The 21,390-nt window shown below is 37.5% G+C and overlaps 1 protein-coding gene across 1 annotated transcript in view; it reads left to right on the plus strand.

The window, feature by feature from the left end:
* The window catches only part of LOC131149844 (tRNA ligase 1-like), a 160,916-nt gene extending 139,780 nt beyond the window's left edge, over positions 1 to 21,136 (plus strand). Inside the window, exons 24-27 of the mRNA XM_058100609.1 lie at positions 16,359 to 16,439; positions 17,670 to 17,772; positions 18,024 to 18,179; positions 20,528 to 21,136. Coding sequence (XP_057956592.1) covers positions 16,359 to 16,439; positions 17,670 to 17,772; positions 18,024 to 18,179; positions 20,528 to 20,923 — 736 coding nt within the window. The 3' untranslated portion in view covers positions 20,924 to 21,136. The remainder of the gene's footprint in view (positions 1 to 16,358; positions 16,440 to 17,669; positions 17,773 to 18,023; positions 18,180 to 20,527) is intronic.
* Positions 21,137 to 21,390: the final 254 nt, after the last annotated feature.

A 21,390-nucleotide genomic window follows, 5' to 3' on the forward strand; every position in this document is an offset into this window, starting at 1 on the left:
GAGTGAAAATTCATGAAGACTGATCAAACCTCAAATTTATCAGTTAATAAAAATACCCAACACAGACGAATGTGATCATCAATAAAAGTAATAAACCATTTTGTATGGGTCCTATTAGGAGTACGAGAAGGTCCCCATAAATCACTATGAATCAGACTAAATGGCATGGATGGTTTATACTGAGATTTAGGAATAGTACGATGGTGTTTGGCAAGTTCACACACTTCACACTGAAAATTGAAGGCAGTTTTATTTGAACATATTGAAGTAAATAAGTGCTGCAAATACTAGAAACTATGATGTCCCAGCCTTTTGTCCCATAACAAAAGTTCACTTTCCCTAGGACTAGATGCATTACAAACAGTAGAAGGACACCGTCCATTCACATTAGCTTTGTTGAAGTATTAGAGCCTAGCACATTCCTTAGCACTGCCAATCGTCTTCCTCGATGATAGGTCCTGAAAGACACAATGAGAGGGTAGGAATTTAGTTGAGCAATTAGACTATTAGGTTAACTGACTAATAGACAGCAAATTGCACGATAAATTAGGGACATGGAGGACAGATTCAAGAGTAATAGATTCAGAAATACGAATACTCCCTTTGCCAAAGACAGGGGATAGGGTCCCATCTACAATTTTGACTTTTAAATTACCGGCACAAGGTGAGTATGTTGAAAATAAATGATGAGCATCAGCCATATGGTCAGATGGACTAGAGTTAATAATCCAAGGGGTAAAATGAGGAGTGGTACTAAGGGCCGTCAAAAAAGTACCTTTGCGGGCTAAAGAGCCAGATGACATAGTTTTAGCGGACTGACCTGAGGTTTAGAAATTGGAAAATAGCTCATATATTTTCGCAAGTTGGTCGGAATTAAATCCCCCACTAGAAGCTGTCAGGCCATAGGCTTCTGTGGGTATTTTTTTTTTTCCTAGGTTTTGGTGGAGGCCTGATGACCATGGGCTTTATTGGGTTGTCTGGGCTTCCAATTCGCGGGCTTGCCATGTAAGGTACAGCAAGTGTCTTTAGCATGGCCCCTTTTTTTTTTGCAATGCTCACAATAGGGCCTTTTGGACTGTTTTGGGTTGGATCCAATATGAGGCCCACGGGTAATAACAGCTAATGCCTCGGGCCCGAACTTGTTTTGCTCCTTCAACATCACGTTCCTCCTACTTTCCTCACGCCAAACCTCAGAGAAGACTTCTCGGATGGAGGGCAGCGGCTGGCGACCTAGAATCCTGCTCCTCACGTCGTCAACCTCTTGGTTCAGCCCCACCAGAAACTTGAATACTTTCTCGTTCTCCATCTTCTTGAAACGTATACTATCACCCGTGCATTCCCATTCCTCTTCGCAGCTGAGATCGAGTTCTTGCCAAAGTCCGAGCATCTCAGTGTAGTATTCCATGACTTCCCAATCTCCTTACTTCATCTACCATAGCCGCGTCTTCAACTCGAAAATCTGGGAAGCATTTTCAGCATTGGAGTATGTCTCACGCACCGCATCCCACTTGTCCTTTGTCGTCGAGAGAAACAGATACGTTTTGCCAATGGCTAGCTTCATAGAGTTTATCAAGCATGACGTTATCAAGGAGTAATGGCTAGCTTCATAGAGTTTATCAAGCATGACGTTATCAAGGAGTTCTCAGATTGCCATTTCTGGGATGCCACTGCATCAGTAGGAGGTGGTCGCCGAGTTTTAACGGTAAGAAAGTCGAGCTTTCCCTTACCGTCGATAATGAGCTTGATTGACTGTGCCCATTCTCCGTAATTCTTACCATTGAATTTTTCAACAGTAAGATGGAGTGGGGAATTCTCGAATCTGCCGGTCAAGCTCATGGAGGAGGATATCTCCAACTCTCCTTCCTGGGTTGCCAACTGGCTGGACTCATGGCTGTCTCCTTTTTGGGTAGCCATGGATTGCTTAGGGTTTCAGAGTAACCCAAGCTCTGATACCATGTAGAGAATGAGAATGAATCAATTTTATATTCAATTGTGTATTCTTTACATACTTAGGTTCCTATTTAACATGTACACTGAGAATAAAATATGGAAAAAGAGAAGACACAACTTGCAGTTGAGTTGTATTTTTAGCTTCGGTGCGGGGTCTCAATTTATAGCCTCTGGCTTGTGGCAAGATCTCATGGTAGGTGGTGGTGGTTCCCCCACCATGGTAGGTGGCCGTAGTTCACACTGCTGTTCGTTATTCACCAACCGTGGCCTCCGTTCACACTGGTGGCCGTCATTCCGCAAAAACCAGCCCTTTTTTGGCCATAACTATCTTCAAAGGGATAAAAAGGAAACTAAAGATGAGTTCTAGCAAACCTCTAAGCCTCTTCCAAATGGTTTCCTTAACATTGACATCCACTCTTCAAAAGGCTAGGAAACCGATACTTTAACTGGCAAAATAATGGAATCCTAGTCTACCTATACAAGGCATACCTGATTCACAAACAAGGGGAGAAGTACTATCAAATATTCCCTCATTTGAGCTTCGTGTTTATACCAAAAGAAGAAATCATCAGAATGATAAAACTCTCTTCAAAACCAGAGCAAGGTCAATCATCATCACCTACACAAGTTGGTCCTCCTTCACATACTTCAAGTACTTTTTCTTCTCCAAATCCTTGTTTTGATAATTCTTCTGATCTTGACCTGCCCATTGCCCTTAGGAAAGGAGTTAGAACCTATACCACACATCCTATTTCCAACCATCTATCCTATCATAGACTCTTCGATTCTCATAAGACCTTTACTTCAAATGTTTCTCATATGTTTATTCCAAGAACAATTCAGGAAGCACTAGATCACTCGGAATGGAGATTGGCTGTTCAAGAAGAGATAGATGCACTAAATGCTAACGGCACTTGGGAAATTGGTGAACTACTAGAGAGGAAGAAGACTGTTGGTAGTAAATGGGTATTTACAGAAAAATTTAAGGCTGATAGGAGTATAGAAAGGTAGAAAGCAAGACTTGTGGCGAAAGGGTTCACTCAAACATATGGAATTGACTACTAGGAAACATTTGCTCTTGTAGCCAAGATGAACTCAATCTGTGTGTTGCTCTCTTTAGAAGTTGACTCTAACGGGCCTTTATATCAACTAGATGTGAAGAATGCCTTCTTAAATGGAGACTTAGAAGAGGAAGTCTTTACGGTACTTCCGTTAGGATTTGAAGGGAAAGGTGGCAAAGGCAAGGTGTGCAGATTGACGAAATCATTGTATGGACTCAAACAATCTCCTAGAGCTTGGTTTGAATGCTTTGGGAAGGTAGTAAAGAGTCATGACTACAGCCAAGGTCAAGCCAATCATACTATGTTCTATAAACACACGAGTGAAGGTAAAATGGCTATCCTTATTGTCTATCTATATGATATAATTCTAACAGGTGATGATAGCAATGAGCTAAAGAAGTTAAAGAAGATCCTTGCTCAGGAATTTGAGATCAAAGACTCAGGCAACTTGAAGTATTTTCTTGTTATGGAATTTGCAAGGTCAAAGAAAGGAATTTTTGTTTCCTAGCTCAAGTATGTGCTTGATTTACTTGGAGAAATAGGTTTGCTAGGGTGCAAAGCAACAGAAACACCTATAGAGCCGAACATAAAACTCCAACCAGCTAAGGCTGAAGAAGTGATCAACAGAGAGCAATACCAAAGATTGGTAGGGAAACTCCTTTATCTCTCTCATACATGTCCTGACATAGCCTTTGCAACAAGTGTGGTAAGTCAATTTATGCACTCACTAGGACCTGAGCATTATGATGTTGTGTACAAGATTCTAAGGTACCTAAAAGGGACTCCAGATAAAGGTTTATTATTTGGAGGACATGGGAATTTACAAGTTGAAGTATACACTGATGCAAATTGGAAGTATTTTGATAGAAGATCAACTTCTAGCTATTTGCACCTTTGTTGGAAGAAACCTAGTAAGATGGCGTAGCAAGAAACAAAATGTGGTGGCAAGGAGTAGTGCAGAGGCAGAATTTAGGGCTTTTGCTCATGTAATTTGTGAAGCACTATGGATCAAAAGGTTGCTGGAAGAATTAAAGATTACTATTTCACTACCAATGAAACTGTATTGTGACAAGAAAGCTACAATAACTATCGCTCACAATCCAGTTCTTCATGATATAACTAAACATGTGGAGGTAGACAAGCATTTTATCAAGGAGAAAATAGATGAGGGAGTAATCTGTCTACCATGTATCTCGACAACTGAGCAAGTAGCAGACATACTGACAAAGGGACTACCAAAGAAATAGTTTGAAAACTTCATTAGCAAGCTGGCCATGGAAGATATCTTCAAGACGGTTTGAGGGGGAGTGTTGGAAAGTTTCAAATCTGTTTAGTCAACTTTCCTATTTTTCTAAGAGAATCTCGGCTGTAAATGTGTGAATATCCTAGAATATTTAGTTTCCTTAGATGTTAACATATTTGGTTCTTTCCTTCGGTATCCTTCTATTCTTCTGTTGTACATTTGTTTATACAGACCTATATCTATGTTACGATTAATGAGAATTATTTCCACAAGAAGCTATCTCATTCTAGAGTCACAGCCACCATGAAAACCAAAGCCTAAAACCCAAAATCTACTCCATGTCTACTATCTTAGAAGAATTTCCAGCAACACTATAGCCCTAAAAAACCAGCCAGCAGCTGCCAAAAGCCAAAGCAAATGCCGGAAAATTCTTGGGCAACATTGCCAGTTCAGGAAAAACAACACCATAGTCACCCACAAACACTGCTGATCTTCCCTCCGCTAAAATCCCATCTCCAAACACTTCCCCCTGCACCCTCATGTGCCTGTGGAAGGCTAGTGGGACCAACCCCCTGCGCCAGCACTTGAAGCCAATTTTAGGCATGTTTGTGGCCTACATTCTTGTAACAGTCCTCGAATCCCTCTATAAACATATTATTGAATTTTTTTCATGATGTTTTTTGCCCAAATATCTCGCCTTTTTTAGTTGCTCATGTACGACATCTGAGGAATGGTTGTTTGATGCTTCTGGAAGCTTGTTTGTCAATGTTTATTTATTTATTGGGCCTAAAACAATAATATTTTCTATGTTTCTAATTTGTATGTTGTGGGGTTGTGGTTTGCATTGGTTATCGAAGGTTGTGTATGTTGGGATCAAGTTGGTGAATTCGAAAAATATGTTGTCCACTGTGTATTTTTTATCTGCTCCACTATATAAGGTTGTATGTATGTTGCAATGGGGTTCACAAATCCCAAAAGTGTCTCCCTCGTCAATAACTTGTTCGAGTGAACAACATACTATAGCTATCTCAGAGGAGCAGTATTTAAGGTTCCTACAGTATCAGACACCACAACAAGAGTCTCATCACATTGCATCTTTTGCTCAGAAAAGTAACCATACGATTTGTATGTCATCCAATATCTCCCCACTAGTCCCTAGGTTATCAACTGTGCTACTACTAACCATATGACAGGTATCGCCAACTTCTTTTCTACTCTCCAGTATTCTAAAAATCTACCTCAAGTAACCCTTGCTAATGGGTCCACTACTACTAAGGGGATAGGAACTTCCAATCCTACTCCCTCAATCTCTCTTTCTTTTGTTCTCTATATTCCTAAATCCCCCTTTAATCTCATGTGTGTTAGTAAAATTGCAAAGTCAGTTTCTTTGTAACCTTCTTTCTTGATTTTGTTCTTATTCAGGATTTGAAGACGAGGAAGACGATTGGCACGGGACATAAGGATAGTGGACTTTACTACTTTAAGTCTCTCTCTTCTCCTATTTCCTATAGTGTCACTGCCATAGCACATCAAATCCATTGTTGCCTTGGTCATCCATCATTGGACAAGTTAAAAATGCTAGTTCCTACTTTGCATTCCGTGTCTAACCTTGACTATCGGTATTGTCAATGAAGAAAGCATCATCGTGTTCTTTTGCCTCCTGAGTCAATAAAAGAGTCATTAGACCTTTTATGTTGTCCATTCTGATGTTTGGGGTCATAGTCGTGTCACGTCAAAGTTGGAGTTTCAATACTTTGTTACATTTGTAGATGACTACTCGAAAATGACTTGGTTGTATTTAATGAAAAATCATTATGAGTTGTTTAATATCTTTTGTGCCTTTTGTTCTCAAATAAGTATTCAGTTTGATATGTCAATCCAGATACTTCATGGTGATGATGCTAAGTAGTATTTCATTACTCAATTCACAACCTATATGACTAACTCTGGCATTACCCATTAGTCATCTTATGTTAACACTCCATAGAAAAAGGAGTTGTGGAGCGGAAAAATCAACATATTCAGTTATCTTCCCTAAAGCTCCTTTATTCTCCCTTCCTCCCCATATATTTGGTTGTGTCCTTTGTTCATCAGTCAAATCCAGTAAGGGATAAATTAGATCCTCGTGTTATCAAATGTATTTTTCTAGGTTATTCCTATATTTAAAAACGATATCAATGTTATAGCCTCACTTTACACCAATTCTTTGTCTATGTTGATGTCACCTTTTTTTAGTCTGCACCAACTATTCTAATTCCTTAAGATTTATTAACCTTGGCGAGTCTTTTCCTCCACTAGCCTTCCAAATCCTAACTTATTCCTTCATCCAGTCTCCTACATTTTCATCTAGTTTGGGTCCTTCTTGCCACTTGGATCGTCCCAATCTGCAAGTGTACACAAGCCGACTCTCAAGGGACGAGAGCCTTCTCCAACTTTGACTTCTACACCTCCAAATCCCTCGTCAAATTATCCTCTTCCCCAACTGGTTGATCCTCCTATTCTAGTTCAAAAAGTTAATTGCACTTGTACCCAACATCCAATCTCTAATTTTGTTTCTTATGATTTCTTGCTACCCTTATACTACTATTTTGTCAATACTCTATCTTCTATTGCTCTTCCAAAGTCTATGTTGGAATTGGTGTATTCCCAAGAGGGGGGGTAAATTGGGTATTTAAAAATTTTCTCCTATGTTAAATCAGATGACAGCAGTATTACACAAACCTAGGGTTTGTCTAAGCATTCACAATTCCCCCAAATAGATCAAGTATGCAAATATTTAAAACAAGATATAACAAATTAAATAAAGCATTCAAGTGCGTAAATTTAAATGTGGAAATTAAAATGCGCAAGGAAAGGAAAGACACAAGATATGATATCGGAGTTCGGCCATACTACCTACGTCCCCGCCTCAAGCTCACAAGCAAGAGGATTCACCACCTTTGCTCACTTATGGGTGGAGCGACACCGTTTACAACACCTTACAGGATGATGCACCTAGTTCTTTTAACCGAGTCTGAACTAATCCGGTGCTCTCCTATCCGAGTTTGAGCAATTTGGGACTCTTTACAGGGCGAGTCTCCCTCTTCCGACCACACGTCAGGAATACAACAAATATGAAGTTTTGTACAAAGAAATGCTTCTCAACAAGCAGATGTGTACACACTAAAGCTCAAATACACGCACGTATGATATGAAATAAAAGCTCAGTGTGAGTGTGTGATTTTCTCAAAATAATTTTTCAATCTTTGAATAAAAGTATTTATGATCATAAGCACTTCAAAGATTTAACCCCGAGTAAATGTTTCGCCAAAAATATATTTCAATAAAAATAGGAGAACCTAGGATTTTGTACTCAAATCAATTTATGCCCAAATAAATGTATATGATCTTTGATAAGAAAATTTTAATCAATGATTTTCAAAGATCTAATCCTCAAATGATATTATCTTTACACAAACGATTTTTCAGTAATAAAAGTATAGGAGATAAAAAAGATTTGCTTCTTAAAGATATTTTTGCAATAAGCACAAAATCAAGCCTTTGAATCTTGCAACCAAAATGCAAAGATTCACAAGCTAAAGAAAGCTATCTCCCAAAGATATTTATCAAATGAAATATGTGGGAGAAACTAAAAACCAACTCTCAAAAATATTTTTTTCAAAATCAAGATCAAGTAGAGAGAGTGAGTGCTTTGAATAACAAATGCCCAAATAAAAATGAATGCTCTCTTTCAATACAAAATTTATCAAAAGAATGATTAAAAGAGAGTAAAAATGAATAAGGAACAAAAATAATTTGGGAGGATTTTCTCTCTAATCTCTCTCTTAAAATTGAATAATGAGGGGGTACATATAGATATCCTCAAAAATAATACCGTTGGGAATATGGCGGTCATTTTGGAAAAAGATTAATAAAAATTAATCCCTATTTATCGTGGTAAAAATGCACCAACCCGAGACGTTCAGTTGCCCGGAGCCATGTGCCGGTCGCCCGAACAAACACATTAATTTTGAATGATTTTGAGGGTTCGGTTGGCCGAACACTGTGTCGGTCGGCTGAGCCAGGGCGATTTCCCAAACCTTAGTAGGTTTGGTCGCCCAGCCTAGGATTAGGTTACCCAAATGGTTAAGCTCGGTGGGCCAGTCAACTTTAGACCATGAAGGCCGGTCTGCCAAGGCAAATGAGTCCAAGTGGGATATGGTTTCAGGCGCCCGGGGAATATATGTGTTAATCAGGACGGTTGCCCGACCTCTTTAAAATATCTAACAAATATTCGTCTATCAGCCGAGTTGATTTGAACTTAGAAAGTTTGGTCAACCGGGGCTCTTTAAAAATGCATATTTACCCTGTTTTAATCTCTAAACTTATTCAACCATGTGTGAATAAGCTATGGCATTTTATCTTACAAAGGTTTTGTTTCCTATGGTCATTCTATGGTCTTTTGAGCTTACATTCACATCATGCATGCAATGCATTATTACATACCAAAACTTAAGTACTAAATGCATTTACAACAATAAAAAAATAAACGTCTTCTTCTTCTTCTTCTTTTTTCATATATCTTTGTGAGAGAGGGAAATTCCAGGAAACAATACTCCCTTCAAAGATCCCCAAAAAAAGATTAAAAAAAATCAAAGAACAAAACAAAATAAAACAAAACAAATTAAAAAAAAAAATTGGAACAAGAGAATTATAATGATTAGAACAATGATAAAGACAAGGAAAGCTAAAAAATGGAGCATCTCCTATCCATTGGTCTTCTTCATCTTTTGCTCTTGTGGATGGAAAACGCCGAATGATGTGAGCTTTAAGTTCCGTCCACGCTTCCTTTTCTCCTATATCTTATGTTCATGCTGTCATGTAAACCTGTTCATACACTAATTGCACACATAAGATACTAGTGCTTTGTCAGCATCAAAATAGAGATCAGACTCAAAAGGCCAACAGTCTATTTCAAAAGCCCTATCCCATTTTGGGTGAAGGAATGCAATGATAGAATAGATGCATTCTCTATAGGATAATGATACTTGGGAATTGGTATGTCTTCAACCTGATAAGTCTATGATTGGTTGTAATTAGGTGTACACTGTGAAAGTCAATCCAGATGGTTCCATGGCTCTTCCATGGCTCGATTAAAGGCCTATCTTTTGTTGCTAAGGGATATTCTCTGGTGTATGGCTTGGACTATTCAAACACATTCTCCCCTATCGCCAAACTTGTCTCAGTATGTTTGTTCATCTCCTTTGCCACCACCTATCACTAGCCTTTACACCAGTTAGACGTGAAGAATGCTTTCCTACATGGTGATCTTCAAGAGGAGGTCGATATGGAGCGACCACCTAGGTTTGTTGCTCAGGAGTCGTCAAGCTTAGTGTGTTGGCTCAAGATATCACTATACGATTTAAAACAATCTTGTTGGGCATGGTTTGGTGGATTAGTGATGTAGTACTTGAGTTTGGCCTTCAATGCTGCGCAATAGATCATTATGTATTTTATTGTCATACTTCATCTGGAAGTATTCTGCTTATTGTGTATATGGATGATATTGTGATTACTAGTGTTATGATCAAGGTATCTTGAGCCTAAAACATTTCATGCAGACTAAGTTTCAAACAAAGGATTTGAGACCATTGAAGTATTTCTTAAGTATAGAAGTATCAAGATCTCATACTAGAACCGTCTTATCATAGAGGAAGTATGTTCTTGATCTTTTATATAAGATTGGACTATTGGGATCCAAACACGTTGATGTCAGTCAGATTATATCAAGCCATAATTAGCCTACAATTAGCCTATCTATTTATGGCATGATTCTTGTATTATAGCTATAATTACCATGCAATTATCTGCAGCCATGTAACTGCCATTTAATTAGCTCAAACATTGCTATATAATGAGAAGAACCCTCATATAGAAGGGATTCAATACAATTGATAGTTGATACACCTAAGATCCTTACAGTAAGCTAGTCCTAGATATGGGTGATTTTTTGCCCAACCCAGGAGGTCACACTTATATTTAGGGATATACTGATGTAGATGGGTCGGGTCACCTTTCGACAGAAGATCCAAAACTAGGTACTATATCTTTGTTGGTGGAAATTTGGTTCCTTGTAGGAGTAAGAACAAATTGTGGCGGCCAAGTCAAGCGCTAAGTTAGAGTATAGGGTCATGGCTCACACTACATGTGAACTTGTTTAGCTAAAGAACATGTTGAAAAAATTTTAAAAATGGGTTTTCAACATTCTCCATTTATGGAGCTTATGTGCGATAATCAAGTTGTCATTCATATTGCCTACAACCCAGTCTTCCATGAGCTTGATAATGAAGAAATAAATAGAGCTTGTAGATTTCAATACCTTAGATTTATTATGCAAGCTGAAGGAAAAATTGAATAGGATGTAATGCATAGTTAAAGCAGGTTGGGTAAAATGGAGAAATGCTTCAATTGTGCTTTGTGATCGTAGAATACCATTAAAATTAAAAGGGAAGGTTTATACGACGGCTAGACTAGCTATACTATTTGGATCAGAATGTCGGGCGATGAAGAAACAGAATATCCAAAAAGTAAAAGTTGTCGAGATAAGAATGCTTAAAATGATGAGTAAATATAAATTAAGAAATGAACATATTCGAGGTAAGTTAGGTGTAGTTCCTATAGAAGATATGATAAGAGAGGGACAACTTAGATAGTTTGGGCACTTGCAACATAGGCCACATAGTGCGCCAGTAAGGAAGAGTGAATTAGTTACTACGAGGGGCAACGAAAGTGGTAGGGGTAGGCTACAATAACTTGGAATGAGATAGTGAGTAAAAAATACCCCTGAATTTGTTAGAAGAAATGGTCCATGATTGCATAAATTGGCAGAAAATGATTCATATAGCCGAATTGTTGATTCTAGTTCCCTGTTCAAGTTGAATTCTAGTTCAAGTTTAACTTCAATTCTAGTTGAACTAGAATTCTAGTTCCCATTCAACTTGAACACATGCACCAGAAGCACACAATCAATCACGAACGAACCAACAACCACTAATGCAATCACTCGATGATGAAATACACTCAAGAAGCAATCAAACAGTAATAAGAAGAATCAAAAACACAACTACAATGCACAAGATTTACGTGGTTCGGCAATAGCCTACGTCCATGAGAGCAGCAACCTCGATTTCACTATGATCAATGTCAAAACTTACATTTTTTGGTTACTAGATTATTTATATAACAATCTAATGCCTATAGAAAAGTTCTAGTAAAACTAAACTACATCTATAGTGATCCCCCAGAGTTAAAACCCCCAGATAAGCCCGATCTACAAGCCCCCGAAGTTCTTTCCGATACATGTGATCCGCTCCTGCAATTGTCACTCGCTTCAGGTAGTTCTTTCCGATACATGTGATCCGCTCTGAATATGAGCCACATCCCCAACAATCTTCACCTTGGCAAATATTCACCACCTTGGAAATCTGAAAGGATAACCGCTGCTTTACCCGAACCTATAGATCGGGACCTACCTCTCCCTCTAACACCTGGAAATGCAAACCAAGCCCAAGCCACGCTTGAACTTGACTGTGGCAATAGGAACTCCACCTAGCTGAACACTCAGCTCCTTGAACAATCCTATAAACCACAATGCTACCTTGGCAGCCTCGGTCTCTGTTAAGAACTCCGATCTAGTTGTAACCAGAGCACCCTGAGACTGTACCCCGGACTTCCAACAATTAGGCTTTCCCACAATGTGCCCCGTTGCAAGCCTCCTATCATCCAAACCCCCTATGTAGTCTCCATCTGCGAACCTCACAACTAACGGAACCCTCTGTTGCCCGCCGATGTACCCAACTGTACTAGCGTAGGAAACCTTTGACACAACCCAAACACAACCATCCGTCCTTAAGTACTGAGCGGTGGATTGTTTTCTTAGATTCGCCAACAGTGCACCGGTAACTGATTTAACATCAACCATGCTAAACCTCACCAACACCTGAAAACCACACTGATATAACCACAATCTCTATATAGTTTTGTCCACACAGCCACCTTGAGATAAGAACAATCTCTCCGCGGCTACAAAATCATCCTGAGATAATCCCAATCTTCCTGTAACTTTACTCTTGCGAATCTCCAACCCAAGAATAATCTTGGCAACACTCAACACGTTCATGTCAACTTCCTTTCTCAACAAAGTCTCCGACTGATTTACCTCAGTCAGAACCTTTCCAACAATCAGCATGTCACTCACATAAAACAACAATATACTTGCCCACTCACAAGCTATCTCTCTCTCCCTCTCTGGGAGGACCACCAACTCCCTCGTCTGATTCTTATATAGTACCTCCATCTCCTCCACCATGGCACTTGTCCACCTACCCTTCTTCTGGCCATGCACTGCCTCCTGAAAGATAGTAGGATCCTTCCTGGTAGTAATGGTTGCATAAGACATTGAATCACACCTGAGCGGTGGCCTGATAGTGCCTCTAAGCCCATTGTGATCTTGCTAGTCTCCCGAGTTTGAACTCCTTGCATTTCTACCCTGAGACTGAAACTCCACCTGCATCACAATCTCCTTTTTGCTCCAATTTATCTTGTAATACTGCAAGTCTCTTGAGTTAGAACTCTCTGCACTCCTTCCCTGAGTCTCCAACTCCATCTGCATAACATGTTCATTGGTACTACTGCAGCTTTTTGGTACCCGTTTCTCTTCATCTACCTAAGTACGTTGTCTCACGGCTTTAACACCTAAAGTCATGTCTCCACCAATTGCCACCCTGTTTGCCATTGGATCATCCAACTTGAACCTATCTTTCTTATAGACTAGAAAGATGCACCGTCTTGACATCATACCAAGCCTAGATCCCACCTCACTAGAAACATGCATGGCTGGACCTTCAAAGTCTACCGCATAACCAGTTCAAGCCTCTCATGCAACTCTCCTATCTAGTGATTCCTTTGGCGATCGATTAACCGAGAAACACGTCATACTCGCTGACTTCACCAAGAAGTCCCTTGCAAATCCTACATACACCATGCCCTGCTCACAAAACTCCTTGAACACCAGCGTACTCAGAACAAATATTTGACCTGAGGAACTCTCTCCCGATCTGGTACTCCACCTCAACCACAAGTTATACCTGGCAAATGACTCCAACTTGTGCAACATGAGATACCCCCAGACCTTTCGTGATAACCTCATGAAATACCCATATCCAAACCGTGATGCTGCCCTCATCGGTCCCCAAGCATCCGTACCAACGTAGTTAAAAAAACCCACCGTTTTGTGTGTGGTTGCATTACACAAGACAGTATTTCTTGACTCAGAACTCTCAGCTACAGCTCCATGTACAACTGTATTACCCTGCAGTGCATAAAGATTCCTTGCTATCCTCTGCCCCTTCATCACCATCAATACGCCATCACACACCATCATCATCCCGCCTTTGAACTTGTAACTATACTCGTTACAATCCAAAGCACCCAATGTTATCACGTTCTTCCATAGATTAGGTACATACCTTACCCCACACAACGTCCTTACCACACCGTCATACATCTTGATCCTAATATCCCCCATTCCGATAACTTAGCAAACTGCACCGGTTCCCATCAGAACGAAACTAGGACTCACCAATCTATAAGTGGTAAATCAGGCTTTGTTGGGCATCATGTGAAAAAAAACATCCCGAGTCTAGGATCCAAAAACCCGTGAGATGTTCTGAACCTGATGAAACAGTAAGCATCTCACCATCACTCCTCCCCAAGTCCCCTTCTTCAACTACATTCACAGATTTTGACAAACCTCCTTGAGCTTTTTCCTTTCCCTTCTCCCACTCCGGACATGCCGTTTTTATGTGCCCTAATTTCCCGCACTTAAAACAATTAACATCCTTCTTCCTCCTAGACTGATTTTATTATCACTCAATCCACTCCAAGATTTGCCTCTCCCACGATCCTGATTACCCTTCGCCACGAGCCCTTCACCATGTGAACCCTTATCGCTAGCCTTCTTCCTTTAATGGAACCTTTGCAATGCACTCATGATGTCATCCAACTCTAGGGTTTTTTATCCTCAAGTCAGTGCTGTAACCAGATTCTCGTATGTAGGCGACGTAGGTAGGGAGTTCAACAGCATCAACGCCTTGTCCTCCTCCTCGAACTTCACATCATCTCGCCCCAGATCACTAATTATCTGATTAAATATGTTGATGTGCTGAGTCAAGTCTAAACCCTCCGCCATCTTAAGCCCATGAAGCCTTTGCTTAAAATACAGCTTGTTCGAAATCGACTTGGACATGTATCGGCGCTCCAATTTCAGCCAAACCACTGCCCAACATGTCATCGGCTAGACATGACCTGATCGTAGAAACCGTTTTTGCTTCAAGCTCCTTCCAACATACGTTATTCATGTCGTCCAGCTTCTTTCCGTATAACACCTTCACCATCCCTTGTTGCACTAGTACATCTTTCACCCTTCGTTATCAAAGCACAAAATTTTGTCGAACTTGTTCACATTGAACTTAATCAAAGAGACCCCAGCCATTGTAGAAACAATAGCTCTGATACCACTTGTTGATTCTAGTTCCCTGTTCAAGTTGAATTCTAATTCAAGTTCAACTAGAATCTAGTTCCCGTTCAACCTGAACACATGCAGCGGAAGCACACAATCAATCACGAATGAACCAACAACCACTAATGCAATCATTCAATGATGAAATACACTCAAGAAGCAATCAAACAATAATAAGAAGAATCAAAAACACAACTAGAACGCACAAGATTTATGTGGTTCAACAATAGCCTATGTCCACAGGAGCAGCAACCTCGGTTTCACTATGATCAATGTCAAAGTTTACACTTAACAATCTAATGCCTATAGAAGACTTTTAGTAAAACTAAACTACATCTATAGTGATCCCCCGGAAAGAGAAACCCCCAAATAAGCCCAATCTACAAGCCCCCATATTCAAAATACGTGAACTATGCCGACGAAAATCGTCGACGGTTTGACCAAACCATCGACGGTTTTGTATTGAGCCTGAGCCAAGGCCCAGGCCCTACCTGAAAACTCTTCTCATGCAATTGTCCCTTGCTTCACGTAACTCTCTCCGGTACATGTGATCCGCTCTGAATATGAGCTACATCCCCAACATGAGCCCACCTAGTGGGACTTAAGGCTTAGTTTTGTTGTTGTTTTATCTAAGCTCCTCCTACCACTAATAGATTGAATGGAATTTCCAACATAAAATAAACTAACTTAATTAATGAACATGATTAATATGAAATTGTTCAATGCAAAAATAAAGCAAAACCCATGCAAATTTATCAGAGTAATTTAAATTTACTATGGCCTCAAAGGTATGGTTATCATAGCAAAGTTCAAACTCAAGACCATCACATAAGTAGACCTTTGATACCAAGACACCTTGTTATGTTACCACTTTGTCCCAAAAGCTTAAGTAGGGATTAGGCTAGCAATGTGATTTGTCATTATTATTAGTATAATTATTGCCAATTATTACCATTATTATTTTGATCATGCATACAATTATATCCTAATTTGACAGTAGGCTATGTTTTGTCATATATCTTTGAGAGAGAGGGAAATTCCAAGAAACAATACTCCCTTCAAAGATCCCCAAAAAAAGATTAAAAAAAATCAAAGAACAAAACAAAACAAATTAAAAAAAAAAATTGGAACAATAGAATTATGATGATTAGAACAATGATGAAGACAAGGAAAGCTAAAAAATGGAGCATCTCCTATCCATTGGTCCACTTAAAAACTCTCTATGGCAAATTATATATTTCACCTGAAAACAAAAAATGAGAAACCTGAGAGTGAGTCCAATAGCATCATGACCAAGTGGAAGGATATGGAATGATATAAAAGGGCATCCTTAGGCCATAAGGCTCCCTGCTTTGCGAGGGTAAGGGGAAGGATATGGAATGATATCAACAAAAAATTAATAAATTGGCAAATTTTTATAGTTATATTTCTCGAAGTTAGAATAGAATATGCTTGACAATGAAGCAATGATTAAGAGGTGCCAGAGTACGTTTAAATGGGAATGCAATGGGCTAACTACTTTGCTCTGTATTTATTTCTTATGCAGGAGTCCAATGCCTGAATCCATTAGATCCACTTTGGAGGAAGGAATAAATCTTTACAAGCTTCACAATGAGAGACATGGACGGTTTGTAATAGATTGTTATTAGCATACCGTGCTTATAGTGAATCTTTATATTTTCTTATGTTTGAGACTGTCCTCACTTTCTGCTACCACGATTGTGAAAACTTGTACTTTTGATCATTTGGACAGTGTGTAAAATAAAAGGAAAATCAGAAAACCTAGTAAGATATAAAACATAACAAATTACCACTTCCCCAGATAGCTTTACATGTGCATCTTTTGATTTGAGTTCTTTGGAATTTGTGGTGCATTGAAGGGAGCATAATTGGAAAAACTGCGTATTATTTTTGAAAATTTTAGATTGCCTTCTTAAGTGTAAAAAATCATCATAATGAAATGCCTGTCAACAGATAAAAAAAAGTTAGCATTATGAAAAATCTCAAGCTCACCTAGGGAGAATTACTTGTAAGGTGCTGCCTGAAGGCTCAAATTACGTAAGACTCACAGACACCAAAGTGTGGGGTGCCCACGAGGCGCACACCTTGCACATTGGTGCTTCCCTCAAGTGTCAAATATGTGCCTTCCACTCGCTGCATACTTGCTATCACAAAATCATCACACGGAATGTTTTCCCTTGCATATCTATCTTGTGTGGATCAACAAACACTCTACTTATAATTAATTAAAAGCATTGGAATCTGTGAAATTCTTTCCATTACGATTCAGCATCAAGGATTGCTCAATGGAACTTCAGTGGCTTTTGCAGTCAGTAGCCATAGATTTCCTGTTGGAACATAAAATGTTCTGCCACTTCGATCAGATTTTTCTATTAAGAAAAAGCACTTTTAAATTGTTAGTCCTTCTAAAAAATGCTTTAGGAAAGATTTTGAGCCGGAGCAAGAAAGAAAAATATTTTTTCGAAAGATAAATTTATTTCATGGCTTTCATCAGTTGCATATACTCAATATAATTATAGAATTTTCTCATGCAATTCAACTTTTTATTATGAAACAAAAATAAATATTATATTTTATAAATGATTTTTTCTATTTAGAATGAAATGTCTGTATTTTGCATAATTTACTGTCAATTGATGACTAAATCAGAATTAACATAATTGATATATCTTAACTTAGTGTAGTGCCATAGTTTTTGTCTTAAGTTTCATTCTTTTTTGTCTTAAGTTTCATTCTAAGTGCTCAATGATGCAAACTTAAATTGCTCTTCCTCTTCTTATTGTTCTTGGTCTTTCAGTCCACACATCTTATATTTCTATTTGTTATTCTCAACTAGTTTGGAGTCCCTCAACGGATCATATCGGAAGTGCTGGGCTAAATGGGAGAGGAAGTTGCAGGATATAATATTGGGCAATTCTGAGTATCTTAATTCTATCCAGGTTGAGTATCTACTGTTTGTGCCTTCAAACTCCAACATTTTGGTAAACCAACATAATTGCACAATATTTAGTTTCCTTTTCTTCCTTGAGTATACAACATCAATATCTTGAAAATTACTAGATGAAGTGATCGTTCAAGAAACTTACTATGTGAACTATTTCTGAAATCCTCCAACCCACATAGCGGGCACTTACTGTTTCTAGTATTGAAAAAAATTTGGTCATTGAACAAATAATTTCCATGTTTCTAGGTACCATTTGAATCTGCTGTAGAGCAAGTGCTGGAACAGCTGAGAACTATTGCAAAGGGTAAATTCACAACCAATATTGAGAAGAAAAAGTTCGGAAATGTTGTTTTTGCAGCCATCAATCTACCCATTATAGATATCCAAAGTCTCCTTAACAATGTAAGTAGTGTACTTCTTTCCCATCTATTATTCTGAGAGTATCTTCACATGCATGAGATATTGACCAAAGCCCTAGGCTCCATTTGGAAGTTAGAAAGCATCGTCAAAAGAAAAAGTATGGAGGCTTCCAATTTTTCTTGTTTGGTTATCAATAAAAGTGAGCAAAAGTAATATATATTATAAAATGAAATTCTTATTTCACACATCAAACATTTGATTTTTCTTAATTTTGTTATATTAGAACAGGTTTTTATTTTTAATAGTACTAGTAAACATATCACGAGCATTGCACATGATTGTATTTAAATAATATTGTGTATAATATTCTTAAAATTGTTAATAAAATATTGATATATTGTTAAAAAAAAGTAATAATATATTATCATAATTTAATTTACAAATATTTAAGTATGAGTATTCAAATTTATAAAAAAAAATTATATTTAATTTCAAACTATAAAATACAAACACAAACATGAGATATTGACACCACGTAAAAACCGAATCAATAAAAAATTATATTTATATATATGACAGGATTGCTCTAATTAAAATTATGAGAAATATTAAATTTTCATATTTTTATAACATTATAAATAAAAATTCAATAATACATATACATTATTCTTATTATTTTTATTTTTAAAATAATATTAAAAAATGACTTCTTCCAATGAAAATTTAATAATTAATGTATTTTCTAAATTGTCATGTGCTATTAAAAACTTTATAATTGTTAATTTTTGTTTACTTAATGATCAATCGATGAGTTTTTTGAAATTTTAATAATTATTTGGGAGTGTTTCTAAGCCTGTAACTTTATTTCTAAAATTATGTTTTAAATTTATGCTATTGTCAAGATGGTATTAGACACATGTTCGTTTCCGCCCGTAAACTCCTGAATTTACCCTTCTTTTGGAGTTGTGGGGTCAATTTCAAGGGACACAAGATTAGTCACGTGGACCGTAAAACGGACACGTGGATACCCGGTGCATAATCCAAAAAGATGGTATTAGACACTTTACGATAATTTTAGAAAGCGCTGGAGAAACTTACCTATTACTTTGAGATATGCCTTTATATAAGATTTATAAGAATACTATTTTATTTTTTAATCAAATAGATTTTTTTAGGTTCCAATCCTAACCTATTTAAAATAAATATTTTAAATGTAAATTGGTTTAATTTTTCATTAATTTAGCTTTCCTAGAAATATTTTTGTCAAGATAATAATATTGTCTTCAAAATATCGTAATTTTATTATATGTGTACAAATTGCTTGTTAATTTTATTTTTTAGCAAATCAAGTTTCTTCAAGTTTAAACATTTAATTTATCCAAATTATATTTTAAAAATATATTATTATCTAATTTTGGTTTTAAATATAAGGATTTTTCTCACAAAATAGTTTACCTAATCATAAGTTTAATTTATAATGTGTGTAAAGATAGTTTATTTTATTTTTAAACTAAAACTTTTTTCTTTTATGTTCAAAGAATAACTTGTTGACAGTCAATATGTAATTTTTATCAAAATTTAATTATATTTGCTTTCTATGTACAGTATGGAGATTTACTTTTTTGAAGAATATTTTGCCTTATTTTCAAAGATCAAGATATTTTTGCATCCCAAATGATTTTACATTATTCATAATTTTATAAAAAACATAGAACTTTATGTCTTTTAGGAATGTTTTGTCTTTGAAAAGTTTAGGATACATTTGCCCCCTAATTAATTTGCATTATTCATATTTCTATATATAGTATAGAAACATCTTACATTCAAAACATACTATTTTTGTCTGCAAAATAATTTGCACTATTTATATAGTATAAATTTGATATAGATGAAAAATAAAAATAAAAATAAAAATAATTTGTTTATCGCTTGTCCAACAACAAAATCATTGTTCCAAATAGAGAAAAAAGTCTTATTGACTTTATGATTTTGTTCCCATTGGTTCCTGCACTGCAAAAATGAATTTCTTTCACAAAGTTTTAACAAGCTCTTTCTAGCTATTGAGCGGGGAATTTCTAGCCTATGGTTTAGGCCGGAGGAACTCTCACCAGGCACTCAACTTGATTAGTTGCCTGAAGAAGGTTATAAGCTGGGTGTCTTGACAGGACAATGATTCTTATTTTAATGCCCATGGCCCAAAAACTAGAAGAGAGCAATGATCAGTGAACACCAGTTCTATGAGATGGTCTATTTAGGGTTTGAACACCCAATGAAAATTGGAAAGGTCGGACTTGTTCACATCATGTACATTTTTTGTAGAAAACTGATGTTTTTAAATCAAGCCATGCTGCTTTTGATTTTTCTATTGGCTTTCTTCTTTATCTATGAAGTTGGCTGAGAAGAACCCCAGCGTTGAAGCGTTCTTAAGAGACAAACATATGAAGAACGACATTATGAAGGCATATGTGACTCTTGCTCACAGGAGAAGACATGGTGTTACGGCAGTAGCCAGATATGGTCCCGTCCTCCATCAAAACGTCCCAGTGGACCTTATTGCTCTGCTCTTCTCGGGAAAAATGGCTGTTTTGGAAGTAGAGCTTGGCTCAGTTGATGGAGAGAAAATAACCTCAAAAGATCAGTGGCCTCACGTTACTATTTGGACGGCAAGCGATGCAGCAGCTGCTAAGGAAGCCAACACATTATCACAACTGTTTTCGGAGGGGAACGCAACTCGCATCAATATCAACCCACCCATTACAATATTGGGCACCTTGGAATTTCATTGAATGTTAAGTTACCTGTTTTAATTTTTGCTGATGTGAGTAAAAGTATTATGGCAAAGGTTGGGAGAATTTTGCTGGGGATTAGAAGTTATGTACATGGAGAAAATTGAAGATTTGTAGAGCTCGCTTACAATTAAAAACAAATCAAGTATGATAAAGATAGGGGAAGTGTATAGTTTCTATTTTTCTCATTGGAAAGTACTGTTTTCATTTGCATATTTTGGTTTCCAACATCTCTTTGATTCCAATTTACATGTAGTGATGAGAACCTGTCCTCATGATCAGATTCAGGTTTAAAGAGGACAAGGAAAAAAAAAATATCCGGTTGATGGAAGCCAGAAGAGGGGCGTTTAGGAAACTGAGTTTACGACTACATAAGGCCAACCACTAAAGGGGAAAGAAATAGTTACTTAGTCCAACCAGTAGAGGGGAAACATTATCAGATAGTGTCAACTGTAAAAACACAATGA

This window comes from Malania oleifera, chromosome 2 (genome assembly GCF_029873635.1).
Source record: "Malania oleifera isolate guangnan ecotype guangnan chromosome 2, ASM2987363v1, whole genome shotgun sequence".
Classification (NCBI taxonomy): domain Eukaryota; kingdom Viridiplantae; phylum Streptophyta; class Magnoliopsida; order Santalales; family Ximeniaceae; genus Malania; species Malania oleifera.